This window comes from Delphinapterus leucas, chromosome 8 (assembly GCF_059928025.1).
Source record: "Delphinapterus leucas isolate spDelLeu-1000000601 "Yukka" chromosome 8, BTC_Dleu_Yukka2, whole genome shotgun sequence".
Taxonomy (NCBI): Eukaryota; Metazoa; Chordata; class Mammalia; order Artiodactyla; family Monodontidae; genus Delphinapterus; species Delphinapterus leucas.
In genome coordinates this window covers 33066287-33082328 of record NC_143136.1, presented here as the reverse complement: position 1 = coordinate 33082328, position 16042 = coordinate 33066287, and the positions used below count along the sequence as shown (strand labels likewise).

Here is a 16042-nt window from a genome sequence, read left to right as displayed (position 1 = left end):
TTTAACTTGAAATCTTTACTTTGTCCTGAAATCCTTACTACTATGGCATCACCTATCTGCCTGTCTTCCTAGTCTCTGGGAAGTTGTACCCTCAATCTCATGGCAACTGAAAGAGCTGCCATTCTTATAGGGCCCGTACCCTGGCCATGGTTGCTTAGATCAGGGTGGGCAACTGACCTACACTGTGGCAGTAGGTCTCTTCCTCCTTCAGAGGAAAGAGAAAACCTGTGTTTTTTTTGAAAAAAACTGTGTTTTTTTTTTGAAAACTTGTGTTTTAGACAGCTGAAGTTAATCTTTTTCCAGGGACAGACAGTATAGGATATAAAACCTGGGAATATTGAAGGCCAGGTTTTATTGCCATGCCGAGAAAGCCAGACTGAGGTAAGAGAATGAAGTCAATTTGGGGAGACGAGAGGGAGGAGGTGTGCTAGCCACATGCAAGCCTCTACTCCATTGGTTCCTGACATCCAAATGCATCATCACTCTGCTCATGATGTGGTGCATCACTCCCTCCTTGGGTCTTTTAAGCTAAAAAATGTTCAGGATGAGTTTCTATCTCTTATAGCCAAAGGACAGGGTACAGTTAATTCACTTAAGTTTGGACTCAACAACATGTAAACCTTCTTTATGCCTCAATATGAATACTCATAAATTTTTAACTTTGAATGCAGAGACGTCCTCTGTTACACTAACTGGCAAAGAAATGCTGAAGAAACACTCTTAAATCTAGACTACTTCATGTGGTTTGGAGAATTTTCAAATGGTGAGGGAGTTTGTAACCCCTCTTAAGTAAATACTGTGTTGCCCCCATAGCTTGACTAACTTTTACCATTTTGTTGTGATACAGAGTAGATCAGCAGTAATAGTAAAACAAGCTCGATTAATGCTAACTTTAGTGCATGCTAAGTTTTAGGGGATCAGCTAGACATTTTCAATTAATGACAGCACTATGAGTAGCTGAAGGACTGAAAATGTCAATCACTATGATTTGAGGAGGTTACACAAAGAAATTACTTTTTTACCTGAGTTCTTAAAATTTCTGCTATTTATATAAAATTCTAAACCAGAGATACCCAGAGTCAGGGAGTGACTCTTCATATCTCTCATTATGAGTATTTACTTTTGGTTTGAAATCATATTCTTTAGTCACCAATTGTTATGGAAGTAGGCCGATCACAGTGACTTTATGTAGAAAAGACATTTTTGCACAAGAAGCTCAAATTCTAATTGAACACAGTACTAATAACACAATAGCTACTTACTTTGGCTCCTGTGCTATCAACAGCTATAGATTCCACACTGCCAGCATGACCCCTGCAGCAGTGCAGGGCTTTCACTTTGTTTCTCTCTACATTCCACTCCCATAGGAGAATAGTCTGATCCATAGAGGCACTCAGTAGTATGCAAGACAGATTGTCTGAAGAAAGGAGAACACAAGGTAAGAAAGAAATTAGTACAAAAATTTTAAATAGTGTTCCAAAACAAAAGAACGGAATTTTTTGTACTTGTTGATAAAGATGTTAAAAAGGTAAAAGACCTCATATAGCCACCTTTGAAAAAAGAAGCTAACTTATGGTATAAAAGGGAATATTCTTCAAAAATAGTACAGGGACTTCCCTGGAGGTCCAGTGGTTAAGACTCCGTGCTTATACTGCAGGAGCGCGTTCGATCCCTAGTTGGGGAACTAAGATCCCACATGCCACAGGGCACAGCCAAAAAACAAAACAAAACAAAACTATAAAAGACATGCATTTAACACACTCAATATTAACTTGAAAATGTATATTATGTGATATAATTTTAGGATTCACTTCTACTGATTTACGGATTTTTTTATGTGTATATTTTTGAAAGACCCTTTAAAAACTGAGGCATGAGACATTTCTTATCCTGTCCCCATTCTGCCCCAGCATCAAAAATGGCTTATTTCCAATTCCCTATCCAGGATTCCTCTCCATTTAGGCAGAGTCCTAACCTTTTTTGACCCAGGCCACATCTTTTACAACGTCTGTATGTCCCACAACTGTCATTATTGACTTTCCTTCCAAGGACCAGATCCGAGAAGTCTTATCATAAGAACCAGTCAAGATCCTGTGAGGAGAAAAAAATCCTATGAAACACAAAAAACAGCTTTTCTCAAACCCTGAAATCAATTATATTTCTAAAGCACTGATAAAGTAAACGTTGAGGATTATATTTTTAAACTCTTCTTTAATATAAAGATTAAGATTTCAAAACACACTAGAATAAATCAGAAGATGTTACATTTGGCTTTTCCTGACCTCCTAAAATAAAAATGTAACTGACAAACCCTAGATTTCATTTTTATGATTGTTGTAAAATATTACCACTCCCAGGGAAGCTAAGCGAATTGTTTGAAAAGCCTAATAGTCCTTTGTATTTAACCAGTGAAAACCATTAAATAAAAAACCAGTAGAGCCATTTAAAGTAAAAGTAAAACCAGTAAAAACATAACTATGTAATAACTCCAGGGAGACATTCTTTGAAAGAAGCTCCTACTGAGATCCATTCTTGAGGTGTTTTTCTACAGTAAGGCCAGAGGGGGTTTGCTCTGAATGATTCATACCTTCTGGATTCCAGTCTGCCCTTTTCAGCCCTAAAAATAGCATGATCTGCATCTTCAGGATAGTAGGCTGGGAGATCTGTGGCTAGAAAAGGTTTTTTTCCCTCTATGAAACAAATTATATTCTTGGTCTTAAAAGCAACATAATCAAATAAATGCCCTAAGACACACAACCTATTCGGAAGACAAATGTCACTACAACATCTTTAGACAGAAAAGAAAACCTATTAACAGATATGTTTCTTCTTGACTACACTAAATTTAAAGGTCTTTGGCATGGTCACTATATATATATATATATATCACAAAATTACTTTCACAAAGAACAAGTAATCAGAGAAAAATATTCATATAGTACACTTAAAATGGATACAAAAACATTCATCTGGCAATACCATTCCTCTGCCCCGTCGATCGCACTGATCCAGTCATCATGGAACATGCATTGTTCTGGCTGAGGTGCAGTATACTTTTCCACGTACTCTAGTTCCACAACCTCTTCCTAGTCACAGAGAGAAAACAGAAATCAATCGAGAGGGCTTCCCTGGTGGCATAGTGGCTGAGAGTCTGCCTGCTGATGCAGGGGACACGGGTTCGTGCCCCGGTCTGGGAGGATCCCGCGTGCCGCGGAAAGGCTGGGCCCGTGAGCCATGGCCGCTGAGCCTGGGTGTCCGGAGCCTGTGCTCCGCAACGGGAGAGGGCACAACGGTGAGAGGCCCGCGTATTGCCAAAAAAAAAAAAAAAATCAATCAGGTGGTGCAGTTTTTAAATGGTACGTTATGAAAATAAAGGACCCCCGGTGTAATTTATCTCCTTCATGTAATAATTCCCCTTCAGAATCCAGAAATTTTGGAGCCATATAAAAAGTGAAAAACTTTATTTGACCTAACCATATGCTAAGAGTAATATCAAGAAATATTAATGACCTTGGAAAACTTATGCTAAAAGTAGAAAAAAAAGAATATAAGAAACTTTATAAAATCATAAAAGCATGCTGTTTAATGGATACAGAGCTTCTGTTTAGGATGATGAAAAAATTCTAGAAATGGACAGCGGTGATGGTTGCATAATATTGTGAATGTACTTAATGCCACTTATTTGTACACTTAAAAATGGTTAAGGGCTTCCCTGGTGGCGCAGTGGTTGAGAGTCCGCCTGCCGATGCAGGGGACGCGGGTTCGTGCCCTGGTCCGGGAAGATCCCACATGCCGCGGAGCGGCTGGGCCCGTAAGCCATGGCCGCTGAGCCTGCGCATCCGGAGCCTGTGCTCCGCAAGGGGAGAGGCCACAGTATATTTCACCACAGTTCCAAAAATTGCCCCCCTAATCATAAAAGCAATTATAAATATTTTAAATTATAAAAGTAATAATAAGGAAAGTTTGAAAATTAGAGGAAGGGGCAATCACTATAAATGACAATAACCTAACCCATAAGTTTATATATGTACACAATCATTTTAAATACCTTTATTAGTAGTAAACATATATTTGCTATTCCCTTTCTTGACAACTGTTCCACAAATATGAAGTTATCTTTCCTTGTTCATTCATCTGCATTTCTTGAATATTACTCTTAGAAAAAAAGAGGGAATTTAAACATTGAAGATATAGAAACCGAGGTTCAGTTTCTAGGAAAAAACAGTAATCAAAAGGTTCTCGGTTCCTGTAGATTCAGGCTGATTCTAAATGAAGTTTTCCTACATTATCTGGTAATACCTTAAGTAAAATAGAGCAGGTAAGCATTTGAACTTACTGATGAGATGTTTTCCAGTTCCATGTGTTTGAACAAGGGCATTCGCAGAAACTGGCCCTTGATAAGGAAATCAAACTCCACATGTTTGTGGAACTCTAAAGAAAATACATAATAAAATTATCATTGTTAGGACCTGAAGTGGTATTGGCAGAGGTAAATGAGAGACCCCCCAAAACAAACAGGTACCTATTATCCTAGTGTGGCCTCCAAGTTTCTCCAGAATTTCTCCATGGCACAATCAGACCATGTATTCCAGTATATTATGTGATTTTTAAGAACAGAAATACTTTGTTCTGTTGGTATAATATTTTATTGTTGATGGTGTAATCATGTTGATTAAGGAAACCTTTGTATTCTAAGAAGAATCCCAGATATATACAAAAGTAGGAATAACATAATGAATCCTCATTCCCATCTTTTACCAACTCATGGACAATCATCTATACTCCTCCCTCCACTCTCCTGCTGGTTTTTTTTAAAGCAAAACTCAGAAATGATATAATTTCAGCTGTAAATGCTTTAGTGTGTAATCTCTAAAATATAAAGACTAAAAAAGTCACAATGTTAAAATTTAACATTACTTATTCCTTTTAATACCATAAAGCCAGTCAATGTTCATATTTCCTTGTTTCATAAATGCCTTTTAACAGTGAGCTTTCTAGAATCAGCATCCAAAGTCCTCAAATTATATTTGATTAATATCTTTAACAGTTCTCTGTCCTTTTTTTCCATTGCCTTTTATTTGCTGAAGAAACTGGGTCTTCTTGTAATACTTCTTACATTCTGGCTTTGGTTGATTATATCTCCAAGGTATTCTTTAACATGTTCCTCTACCACCTACATACAACCTGTACATTAGGCAGACCCAAATGCCTAATTAGACTTTGGGTCTGTCTGTTTCTGGCAAGATATTTACACACCATATTGTATTTCCTATTGTATCACATTAGAAAGCACACTATCTCACTGTGTCTCCTTTTATGATATTAAGATCTACCTCTGGGTTCAGATGATGTCAGTCTGATCCCATCCACCATAACGTTCTTTGTTAGCCTTTTACCTAATAAATGGCTTTAGTAGCTATAGATATTCACTTCTTAAATCCATTATTTCATTTGGAGTTACAAAATGCTAAAAATTCTTCATTCTTTCTGATTTATTAGCTATCATAAAATCCTTCTTAAAGAAGAATTCCCTCATTGACTCTTTGGCTTGTTACTTTTTAAAAAACCTGAATCTGGGCTTCCCTGGGGGCGCAGTGGTTAAGAATCTGCCTGCCAATGCAGGGTACATGGGTTTGAGCCCTGGTCTGGGAAGATCTGACCTGTTGCGGAGCAACAAAGCCCGTGAGCCACAACTACTGAAGCCCGCGTGCCTAGAGCCCATGCTCCGCAACAAGAGAAGCCACCGCAGTGAGAAGCCTGTGCACCGAAATCAAGAGCAGCCCCCGCTCACCGCAACTAGAGAAAAGCCCGCGTGCAGCAATGAAGACCCAACGCAACCAAAGATAAATAAATAAAATAAAATAAAATAAAAATCTGAATCATTTTGCATCTTCAACTCAAGAGCAGTGACTCAGTTAATCGATTTACACAAAAAGACAAATCAATGTTCATCTACAAGTTTAGAAAAATATGCAAATATTTGGGTAACAACAACCAACCATATACTGATACTGCAAAGTGTCTTGCAAGAAAATAATTCTTATGCTACTTCAGAGTTTTTCAACAAGTAGAATATATGACATCTTTGGAGTTTAGAAAACTAACTATGCATCAGAATCTCTACACTATTGTACATCCATGATGAAAGATAAGAACCGATAGGAAATGCTATGTGAATATCTCTGTATCAAGAACTATATCTTGCTAACAATGAAAAGACCTTGTCCCCCTGCAAAAAAGTTGTTCAAAAACATCTTAAGCTTAACAAAAAAGTTATAAGATTTTTGGAAGAGGAAGTGGAAAATATTAGGCATTAGTTTACAATTCTCACCTCCCCATTCCTCCAACTAGGGTAGAATCAAAAGAGCTTTAAAAGCATCAGAAACATCTGCATAAATATATGCTTGCCTCTAGGGCTTCCCTGGTGGCGCAGTGGTTGAGAGTCCGCCTGCCGATGCAAGGGACACGGGTTCGTGCCCCGGTCCGGGAAGATCCCACATGCCGCGGAGCTGCTGGGCCCGTGAGCCGTGGCCGCTGAGCCTGCGCGTCCGGAGCCTGTGCTCCGCAATGGGAGAGGCCACAACAGTGAGAGGCCCGCGTACGCGAAGAAAAAAAAAAAAAGCTTGCCTCTAAATGATGGCTCCATTGACAAATTTTGTTTTTAAAGATTATGCTTTATGTTATTTTCCATTTTTCATGTTTAAATCTTCTACTATATATATGGTTTCATTACTTTTTAAAGAAACATTTTATTATAGAAAATTCCAAACATATACAAAAGTGGAGAATAATAAACCTTCCTATACCTATTGCCCAACTTCAACCATTATCAACTTATGACCCATCTTGTTTGATCAATATTTTTGCATACACTGTTCATATTAATTTTACAATGTTCATATCATTTAAATTTTATATTAAATTTACATATAAATTTATAGCCCATAAATTTTTTTATATACGTTTAATTTATTTTAATTTATATCTTTATAAATGTTTTACTTGATACTGTGGCATGTTTATGTTTGTTTTATCCATTATTTTAAAATGAATTTTAAATACTTAAATAAAATACTAGTATTAATGCTGGCATTTGTTATTATACAAAACAAATGCTCAAATTCAGATATTGTAATTTTGCTTTGTAGAAGCACCAAGATGCTTGTTCTATGCCTACCCAATCTAGCCTTCACGTCTTCATTACCTCTACATCACAACTTTTACACTAAAATCTTTATTCCTAAATCTCAACCACCTTCTCTCCATATTGCCTTAAAAGCAGATTAAACTAAATTTCTTTTTTCCTGAAAACTTATTTCAAAGCATTTTTCAAACTATCATACAGTAGGGAAATCCATGTTATAAATTTTACCATGATAAAATCCATGCAATATTATAAAATAATGCCCCCAAAGGGCTATAAATAACATGTCATGTATTTCAGTCTAGTTAGTGTCACTGTGCTTTCTCCTAACTTTTCGGAGTATATATACCCACCGTTTTTCGCCTCAAGCAATTTATTAATGATGTTACTAAGGTCAGCAATTTCAGAGGCTGCAGGTATCGAGAAAGGAACATCATCTACCGCATATCTACAAAAAGGAAACGATAAATCAAGTCTACAGATGTTTTAACAAATGTGCATTTATTCATTCAACAAACATTTATTGGGTATCTAATACATGCCAGACATTTTGCTACATGGGGTTGACAAAAAATGAATTAACCTGTGGTCTCTGTTCTTGGAAAGGGTTAAAGTCTGGTAATCAAATACGAGGAAAGTATGTAAGAACAGTGTCATAAGTAATACATAAAATGGGAGAACAAGGAAGTGGTAGGTCATTTCAGCCGAGAAAAGGGGGCTGGGAGAGCAGAATCTGAAAGGATGCCTAAAAAACATCACTCTTACACTACATCTAGAAAAGTGAGTTTCTGCCAGGTGAAGTGTGGCGAGGCAGAAAGAAGGGGTGCAGGAAAGCAGGGAGAGCAGCAAAAAAAATAGCTAAGAGTTATTAAAGAGCTGCCCACCCAGCTTATTCCAGAAAGTGTTACTTTACTCTAGACAGTGACCAAAGATAAGGCTAAAGAGATGTGCATGGAGTAGTTTAGATGCTCTGTGAAGTACTTTTTACTTCTTTCCCTAGGCAATGGAGGAACCACTGTCTAAGTCAAATAACATCATCAGAATTTTGTTTAGTTAGATCTTTCTTGGCAGCACTGCAGAAACTGGATTACAGGCACACACAACAGGAGGCAGATTAAGAAACTCTTGTGAGAGAGAATGGGAGAAAATTCTTGCAAATCACGTATCTGACAAGGAACATGTATCTAGAATATATAGAGAACATTTATAACTCAATAATAAAGACAACCCTATTTTAAAGACGGGCCAAGGATCGAAATAGACATTTCTCCAGAGAAGGTATACAAATGATCAACAGGCACATGAAAAGATGCTGAGCACTGTTAGTCATAAAGGAAATGCAAATCAAACCACAATGAGATATCACTTCATACCCACTAGGATGGCTACAATAAGAAAGACAGATATTAAGTGTTGGTGAGTATGTGGAGACATTAAACCCTTATCATTGCTGGTAGAAAGGTAAAATGGTATGATTGCTTTGGAAAAATCTGGCAGTTCCTCAAAAAGTTAAACACGGCATTACCACTTGACCCAGCAACTCCATTCGTAAGTATATACCCAAGAGAAATGAACATATATGTTTACACAAAAACTTGTGCACAAATGTTCACACCACCACTATTCCTAATAGCCAAAAGGTGAAAACAACCCAAATGTCCATCAACTGAACAATGGAAACACAACTTGGTATATCCATACAACGGAATATTATTGAGCAGTAAAAAGGAATGAAGTACTGATATATATACCTATATATATCTATATATATAGATATATATATAAAAGCCTTTGCCCCCCCCCACTCCCATTGTGGCAAAAAGAGATTTATTACAACATGTCTTGATGAGCCCTGTTTTATATATATAGGTATATATATATATATAAAACAACATGGATGAACCTTGAAAAACATCATACTAAGTGAAAGAAGCCAGTCACAAAAGACCACGTACTGTATAATCCTATTTATATGAAATGTCCATAACAGACAAATCTATAGAGACAGAAAGTAAATTAGTGATTGCCTTGGGCTGGGGGGATTTGGAAGTATTTGGGTGTTGGGGGAGGGAGTAACAGCTAAAGGATGATGAAAAATGTTCTAAAATTTACTGTGGTGATGGTTGCATAATTCTGCAAATACACTCAAAACTAGTGAATTGGACACTTAAATGTGTGAATTCTATTGCACATGAATTACATCTCAATAAAGTTGTTACAAAAAACAAAAACAAAAAAGTCTTCATAAGGTCTGAATTTAGGCTATATTTGTGGGGAATGTAAAAGTTTCAAAAGATGTTAAGGTAGAACTTCCAGGGCTCACCAAGACATGCTATGATAAGTCTCTTTTTGTCACAATGGGAGAGGGGGATGGAGGTTTCAGATCTTGCTAAAATGTAGATTCTAAATCAGCAAGTCTGAGGTACAGTCTGAGATTCTGCTTTTTGTAACCAGCTCCCAAGTGATGATAATGCTGCTGGTCTGCAAACTACACTTTGAGTAGTAAGGCTATAGTTATATATTTATCATGCTGAAAAAAGTAAAAAGTTATTTAGGTTCTCCAAAAGATAACAAAGCCTAGAAATTGAAAGTTTTGGTTTACTATGATATTTTGGCCAGTAAGATGAGTAGGGAAATGTAGCATAATTACATACTCATATATGAAGATACATGCATATGTAAATTATACACATATACATGAATAAATCTACTTTCCCCCCTCCTTTTACTGATGAGAACGTATTGCGTGAAAGGAAGAAGCGAGAAGTTTAATTTCTAGGTTTTGTTACCGTTTTGGAAAACCTAAATATATAAACACAAACACACATACACACATATGATGTTTATCCATTTATCACAGGAGTTAAAATACAGTGCTCTAATATTTCTTAAAACTTCATGTGAATCAACAATAATCTCCATAAAACTTTTAATTAGAAAAAATACAGTGATCATGCTATTCCATTACCATATTCCTTTAGAAGCATTTCGACTAAGTATAAATACTCATCAGTATTGATAATACAATTTAAATGTACTGTAAGCAACAATACAAGAGGAGTGAATATGATGTACCAGGTCAACACATAAAGCTACAAACACAGAATCAAAAATATAATCTTAATTGAGGTGGGAGTTTTTTAGTTTATAGCTGATATTAGCTTGTTAATACAACAAATATTTATTATTTATCATCAGTTCCAGAAGAACTTGACAAACATTTGTTGACTCAGTCAATCCAAGAAGCATAACATAGTCTCTACAATCAAGAGGCTTACAATATAGTTGAAGAGACCAGGCGAAACAAAAAAAAGTTAATTAATAGTGTAATATACGCCACAAAGCAGAATATAATTAGGTTTCAAATGATTGCTACATACCTGGGGACCATTTGTAAAACTGGTAAAATGTTTACATACATATGGGTATACACATACAGATATATATATATACACACGTATACGTGTAGATTTATCTATATAAATACACAAATCTGTAACTGAATTGACTTCACACTCATCAAAAACCAGTTCTACCAACTCCCTATTGAGAGCTCCACCTTCTAGCCTGGTTTAGAAAAGCATCGTCTATCACCTACGTAGGAAAATGAAGTTGTGTTTTCAGACACTGTGAAACACCACTAAGCAGACAGCCTATAACGACTTAGTCCGTTGTTCACTGTTCAATTACATAATGCACTTCATTCAGGAAGCAAACCTGAAGCCCTTCAGGTCCCTCTACACTCACAATTCAAATTATATACAGCCTGAGTCTAGGCAAGAAGGCTCGGTGATCCTTGAGAAATCCTCGCAAGGTACCGCTTCCATTTGAGCGAAAACTCGCTCAAGCGAGGAATCCAGCCAAAAAAAGGGAAAAAGTGAATTGGTAGCAAAGATAACCAGGGATGCACAAGGTCATACCGGAGTGGTCTTTTGAAAGGATCCCGGGGCTGGGGGGCGGGAGGCGGGGGGGGGGGAAGGAGAGGAGGGGAGAGAAAGGGAGTACGCTTACTTACTTCTTGTTGTCAGTGAAGAAGCGTGTCTGGAGCTGAGCCATGGCTTGCCTACAGAAACGTATGGGTAACAGACAACCGGCGCTTTGGCCTCTCAGGACTGCAAAAAGAGGCAGCTCAAAGTTAGACCGCACGTGTCAGAGAAAAGCATTAGTCGAACACTGGGCTTCCGCTTTCTTTCCTCGGGCCTCCTCAGCCAGGAGGCACCACGAGGCTTCTCTTCCACAAGGCCCAGCCCACAAACATCAACTACCTATTCCTAGATTTAGGAGTCATCGATTAGTAAAGCATAGTCTTAAAGGCGGCGCGTCCCTTTAATCTGTATTTTTAAAAAATATATTTAAGCTTACAATCGATTGTGAAGATACAGAGAGGCCCGATTCAAATAGGCTTCTCCTCTCTCTCTCTTTTTAAATTTTAACAGGTTATCCTCAGTCCCAATAATTCAAACACAGCTCCTAGATACTACAACCCCCAGAAAGCAGCGCTTCTCACACACTGTAACCACTGGGTATTGTAGTCTTTTTTCCCATGCTGCCCTTAGGCTATCTTATTTGCATTAAGCCTTCCCGACTCCAGCCAAATTATCTATTATATTTCCTCTGCCTTCAGCTTTAATTCACTAAAGCCTTTCCGGGTTTACTTTTTCAAGCATACTCCCAATCAGACTCTCAGGCTACCGAGATTTTTCTTGGGCTCTCGACACTAGCTTCAGGCTTTAGATCCAGGTGAGAGGCGGGGATACGAAAAAAAGAACGAATCAGAAGGAAAACTAGCGACGGTGGCTGATAGTGGTCTTATCTCAAGCGACTGCGCTGCGCGATCCCGGAGGGGCGCGTCTGCGCATTGTGCTGGTCTCCATGGCGGGGCCTCGGAGCCAAGACGAGGTTGAGTAGACTCGTTTTGAATTTTCTCCCCTCTGCTCCAGCACTTTGTGGACTTCCCTTCTCGCCCTGTAGGGTGCTCGGCGGCGGCGGGACTGAGGGAGTCGGAGGTTTGGCAGAGCTGTCCGCGCCGACGGACGGGAAGCTGCTTCCCAATCCCCCTTTCTTCCTGCTGCCTCCTCCTCCCGTCACCTCCTGACCCGCCCGGTCCCTGAGCAACCGCCGGCCCCCGCCCCTTGCCGCTGACGGGCTTTGGTGGCGCCTTTCGCGCCCCGCCTCGGGCAGTATTCGGGGCCCCTCCTGACGAGGCCTACCGTCCCCCGCCCGGACGGGGTCCGCGGGCCCCGAGCCGGCAGGCTGGAGAAGGTGGAGGTTAGGTGTCTTAAGGAGGGCTGCTGAGCACAAGGGCGCACAACCACGGAGGAGGACTCGGACCCCCTGGCCAGGAGCGCCCGCTGTGTGGTCCTATGTGCCGCCCCGCATTTTAGGGTTCCTTTTTTCTCTTTATGAGCCCCTTTATACCTTCCTTTTAGAAGGGGAAAGGCGTCCTCCCACACCTTCTCCCAACGCTTTTTGACTTTTTTTTTTTTCGTCTTGAAGTTACCCAAAGGCCTATGTCTTATTCTCAAAAGGTCCCGAGAATAATTCTAATGGAATTTAGTTGTTTTTTTGAGGGAGGATGGTTGGAGAGATACTACTCAGCTCTCCTAGTCACTTTTTAAGCCGTTCGCCAGAAATCTTTCAAGAGGGGGACTTCTTAAAGAGACGGCAGTTTAGAGTAAGGCAGAACTGGATTGCAGAATTTGGGGCAAAGCGGTATGTGTGCAGGTGAAGACAGCTAAAGCTTTCCTTTGTTACGTTGCTTCAAGATGTACAACAGTTAAGTAGACATATGATATTTAAGTCAACCATAGATTATGAGAAGGGATATAAACAATTGTAAACGTAAAATAATCTGTTAATAGTGCGCAGTGACAATGAAACTAAGACTATTTTCAATTTATTCACCTTCTTAGAATGCAGGCCGTGGAACCCGAATGCCTGGGTTCGAATCCTGCCTCAGCTGCTTATTTATTAGCCTCTCTGTGCCACACCTTCGTCAACTGTGAGATTAAGTGCCACATAGTAGATGTTAACTGTTTTTACCATCGTTATCCTTTAGATGTCAGTTTAACTGGGAGCTATGGCAACATGAACAAGTAAGAAAGACTAGCTTAATGGTTAGAGGAGTAAAAAGAGAAAACCTCTGTGCTGAGGGCCTAGGAAAGGGTTGGGCTTGCAAATAGAAGCCATGGTTATTTAACCATGTGATTCATTGTAATTGTGAGAATTGTATGCATAAGTTAGACCACCTGAAGTTTGAAACACTTTTTTTCTCTTTCTTAATTGAAGTCTTGTTATTTAATCCATATTTTTTGAATTTGGTAGAAGTAAAAAGAAATTTGACAGTTTCAAACATCCTTTGCTTTTAATCATAAGTAATTTTTGAGTTACAGCAGTAAAATTGTCTGAATTAAAATTCATAGAACCTGAAATAAAACTTCTAATAGGTTCTTCAGGTAATTTTTAATATATCGTTGGTTAAAATATATTTTTAAATGTGTAATCAGTAGATTAATTCATTTTTAACTATCATTAATTTGAAATTTATCAAAATAAGAAAATACTGTACCTGATATTCAATACAGGTTGATCCTAATTCGAATGGAAAAATTTTCTCTGATCAGTAAGATACAAAACTTAAATATGTGCTTAATAAGATAAAACTTCAATTTACAAAGCAGAAATGTTGAATTCACTAAAATACTCTTTTCATTTGACTGAGACCTTTAGTTAAGGGAAAATTAGTTAACAAGCATTCCAAGATACCTGAACACCTAGTATGATGGCTTTGGTGTTTTTTCAACAGTGGCTTATGTGTTGTATTTCGTGTTCCCTCTATGTAATACCTAAGAGTAATTAGTATTTTTACTCTGAGTGTTTTTCTTAACTTTGCTTAGAACATTAACTTCAAGCTTTTGGTTCTAATGATTTCCTACATGATTCATTTACTAGGTTTCTTACGAAGACGCGTTATCTGGAGAACTACAGCTTGGAAAATGTTTCTCTTTATTATAGGTTTTTTTTTTCTGTATGTAATGGCATGGTGTAGTATGATATAAAGACAGTGCATGGGCTTTGGAGTCCTAATTGGTTTTGGTGATTTTTTCCTACTTAGTTTTGAATCTGAGCCCTAATGTTCTGTGATCTTAACCAAGTTACTAGACAGCTTTGGTTTTCTTATCTATAAATAGATAATAAGCTCTACCTTAGAGTCATTGTGAGGATTAAATGAAATAATTTGTAAATCCCTCAAAGAGCAAAGAGGTAAAAAGAGGTATGTATGTACAGGGTAAGAAATGGGTAGAAACCAAGATTACAGGGAAGTTTATAGAGAGTGCAAACCTTAGATAAAGGAAAAGAGACATTGTGAACACTAACTTAAAATTTTTTTCACTGAAAAATGAAAAGTTGAAGTAGATTGTTTATATATATTTGCATACATTTAACATTTTGATGTTGATTTAACTAACACAATACAACTTGCAAAACCCATCTTTTAAGAAATAAATTACTCTATAAAATATTTGTGAATTAGGAGTCTTGATTTAATTTTTGACACCACTGATTCATAGCAATTTTGTATACATCATAGAAGGAACATTGTGTTGTTTACCTACCCTAAAAGATGAGGGAAATTTTATTTTCTAAAGTACTTTTGAGCAGTATTTTTTGTAGTTAATAAGGTCAGACACTGATTTTAAATATAAGATTTCAATATCCTTTAAATCTTGAGACATTAACCAAAGTGCCTAGAATTAAGAGAAACTCTAAACTTCAAGTGGCTTCATCCTTCAGTTAGCCTGTTTGGGGATTTACTCTTAGATTATTGGTTTTAACAGATAAATTTTACCACACAAAAGTCTATCGGGAAAACTAAAAAAATCAAATATTAAGACAATTTTTAAGAAATTACAGCTGAGAATTACCTTTAATGTTTTGAACAAATAGATTTGCTGTTGAACAAAATCAAAAAACAGCAGTAGCCCCAACTTGGTCTACAGAGATTTGAGTAACTACAGCCTGACTAGTGTGTTCCCCTCTGCCATGTATTCAATATGTATAAACAATAAAAGCCCTTTTTTGCTATAAATTAAAACATTGAACTTCTAATTCTTCCTAATCTTTGCTTTTGGTATAAGGTAAAATTCACTTTTTAAAATGTGATGTGAAACATTCTAGAAAGCAGTTTGCCAGCAAAATTTAATGGCATTAATGTGTTTTCTGAACTCCAATTATTACTAACCCTCTAGGTTATATATTTAATGCTTTCTCTTTTCTTTCTGTTCTCTTTATCCAATCCCAATACTACTTACTTAAGAAATAAGCTTATCAATTTAATTTTAGGATTTTATAGGGGATGGGATATGAGGAGGGAAGCCCTTATTCTCAAGCTTCTATGGCTCCAAAATATGTTCAATTAATAAATATTTTCATTGTGGAGAAAAATGCAATTTACTGTGGACGTTTTTGCTTCTGTAGTAGTTACAGAATGTGAGAGTTGAAACAAGGCCTTAGTCCAAATCCCCAACACAGGTTAAGTCACCAACCCCTGGACACATGCAGTCTTCCATAAAGACAGTCCTAGTCTTTACTTCACTTTAACCGAGTCAATTGCTGGGTAAACTATACCAGGCTGGTAATGGCTATTTTATAGTAAAACCTGCAGAACAAAATCTAGTAGCTTGCTTTATGTGTTGGAAAATAAATATACATTGAATACCTTCTCATTACAGAAAAAATGCTGCTGTGAAGACATAATTATAGCTTTCACATAACTGAAGCCCCAACCATCATGATTTAGTGCCCCCCAAAGGAAGAACTTCAGTGGAAAAGAGAGGGCATTTCTGGGGATAGTAGAATGCTTGAGACCTGAATTTAAACTCAAGCTCCTTCATGAAG

General features: G+C 37.6%; 2 protein-coding genes across 5 annotated transcripts in view; one reads left to right on the top strand and one right to left on the bottom strand.

The window, feature by feature from the left end:
* The window catches only part of WDR12 (WD repeat domain 12), a 26366-nt gene extending 14169 nt beyond the window's left edge, over positions 1–12197 (bottom strand). The window contains exons 1-7 of the mRNA XM_022567457.3: positions 11837–12197; positions 11160–11256; positions 7498–7592; positions 4337–4431; positions 2980–3086; positions 1976–2091; positions 1263–1417 (exon numbers count right to left, since the gene is read on the bottom strand). Of these exons, the coding sequence (XP_022423165.1) occupies positions 1263–1417; positions 1976–2091; positions 2980–3086; positions 4337–4431; positions 7498–7592; positions 11160–11200 (609 nt within the window). The 5' untranslated portion in view covers positions 11201–11256; positions 11837–12197. The remainder of the gene's footprint in view (positions 1–1262; positions 1418–1975; positions 2092–2979; positions 3087–4336; positions 4432–7497; positions 7593–11159; positions 11257–11836) is intronic.
* Positions 11940–16042, top strand: part of CARF (calcium responsive transcription factor) — a 55915-nt gene continuing 51812 nt past the window's right edge. Inside the window, exons 1-2 of one of the 4 annotated variants that reach the window (XM_022567450.3) lie at positions 11940–12856; positions 15877–16042. The gene's annotated coding sequence lies outside the window, so the exon portion shown is untranslated. The other 3 variants (XM_022567454.3, XM_022567451.2, XM_089915932.1) reach the window with 3 other exon arrangements.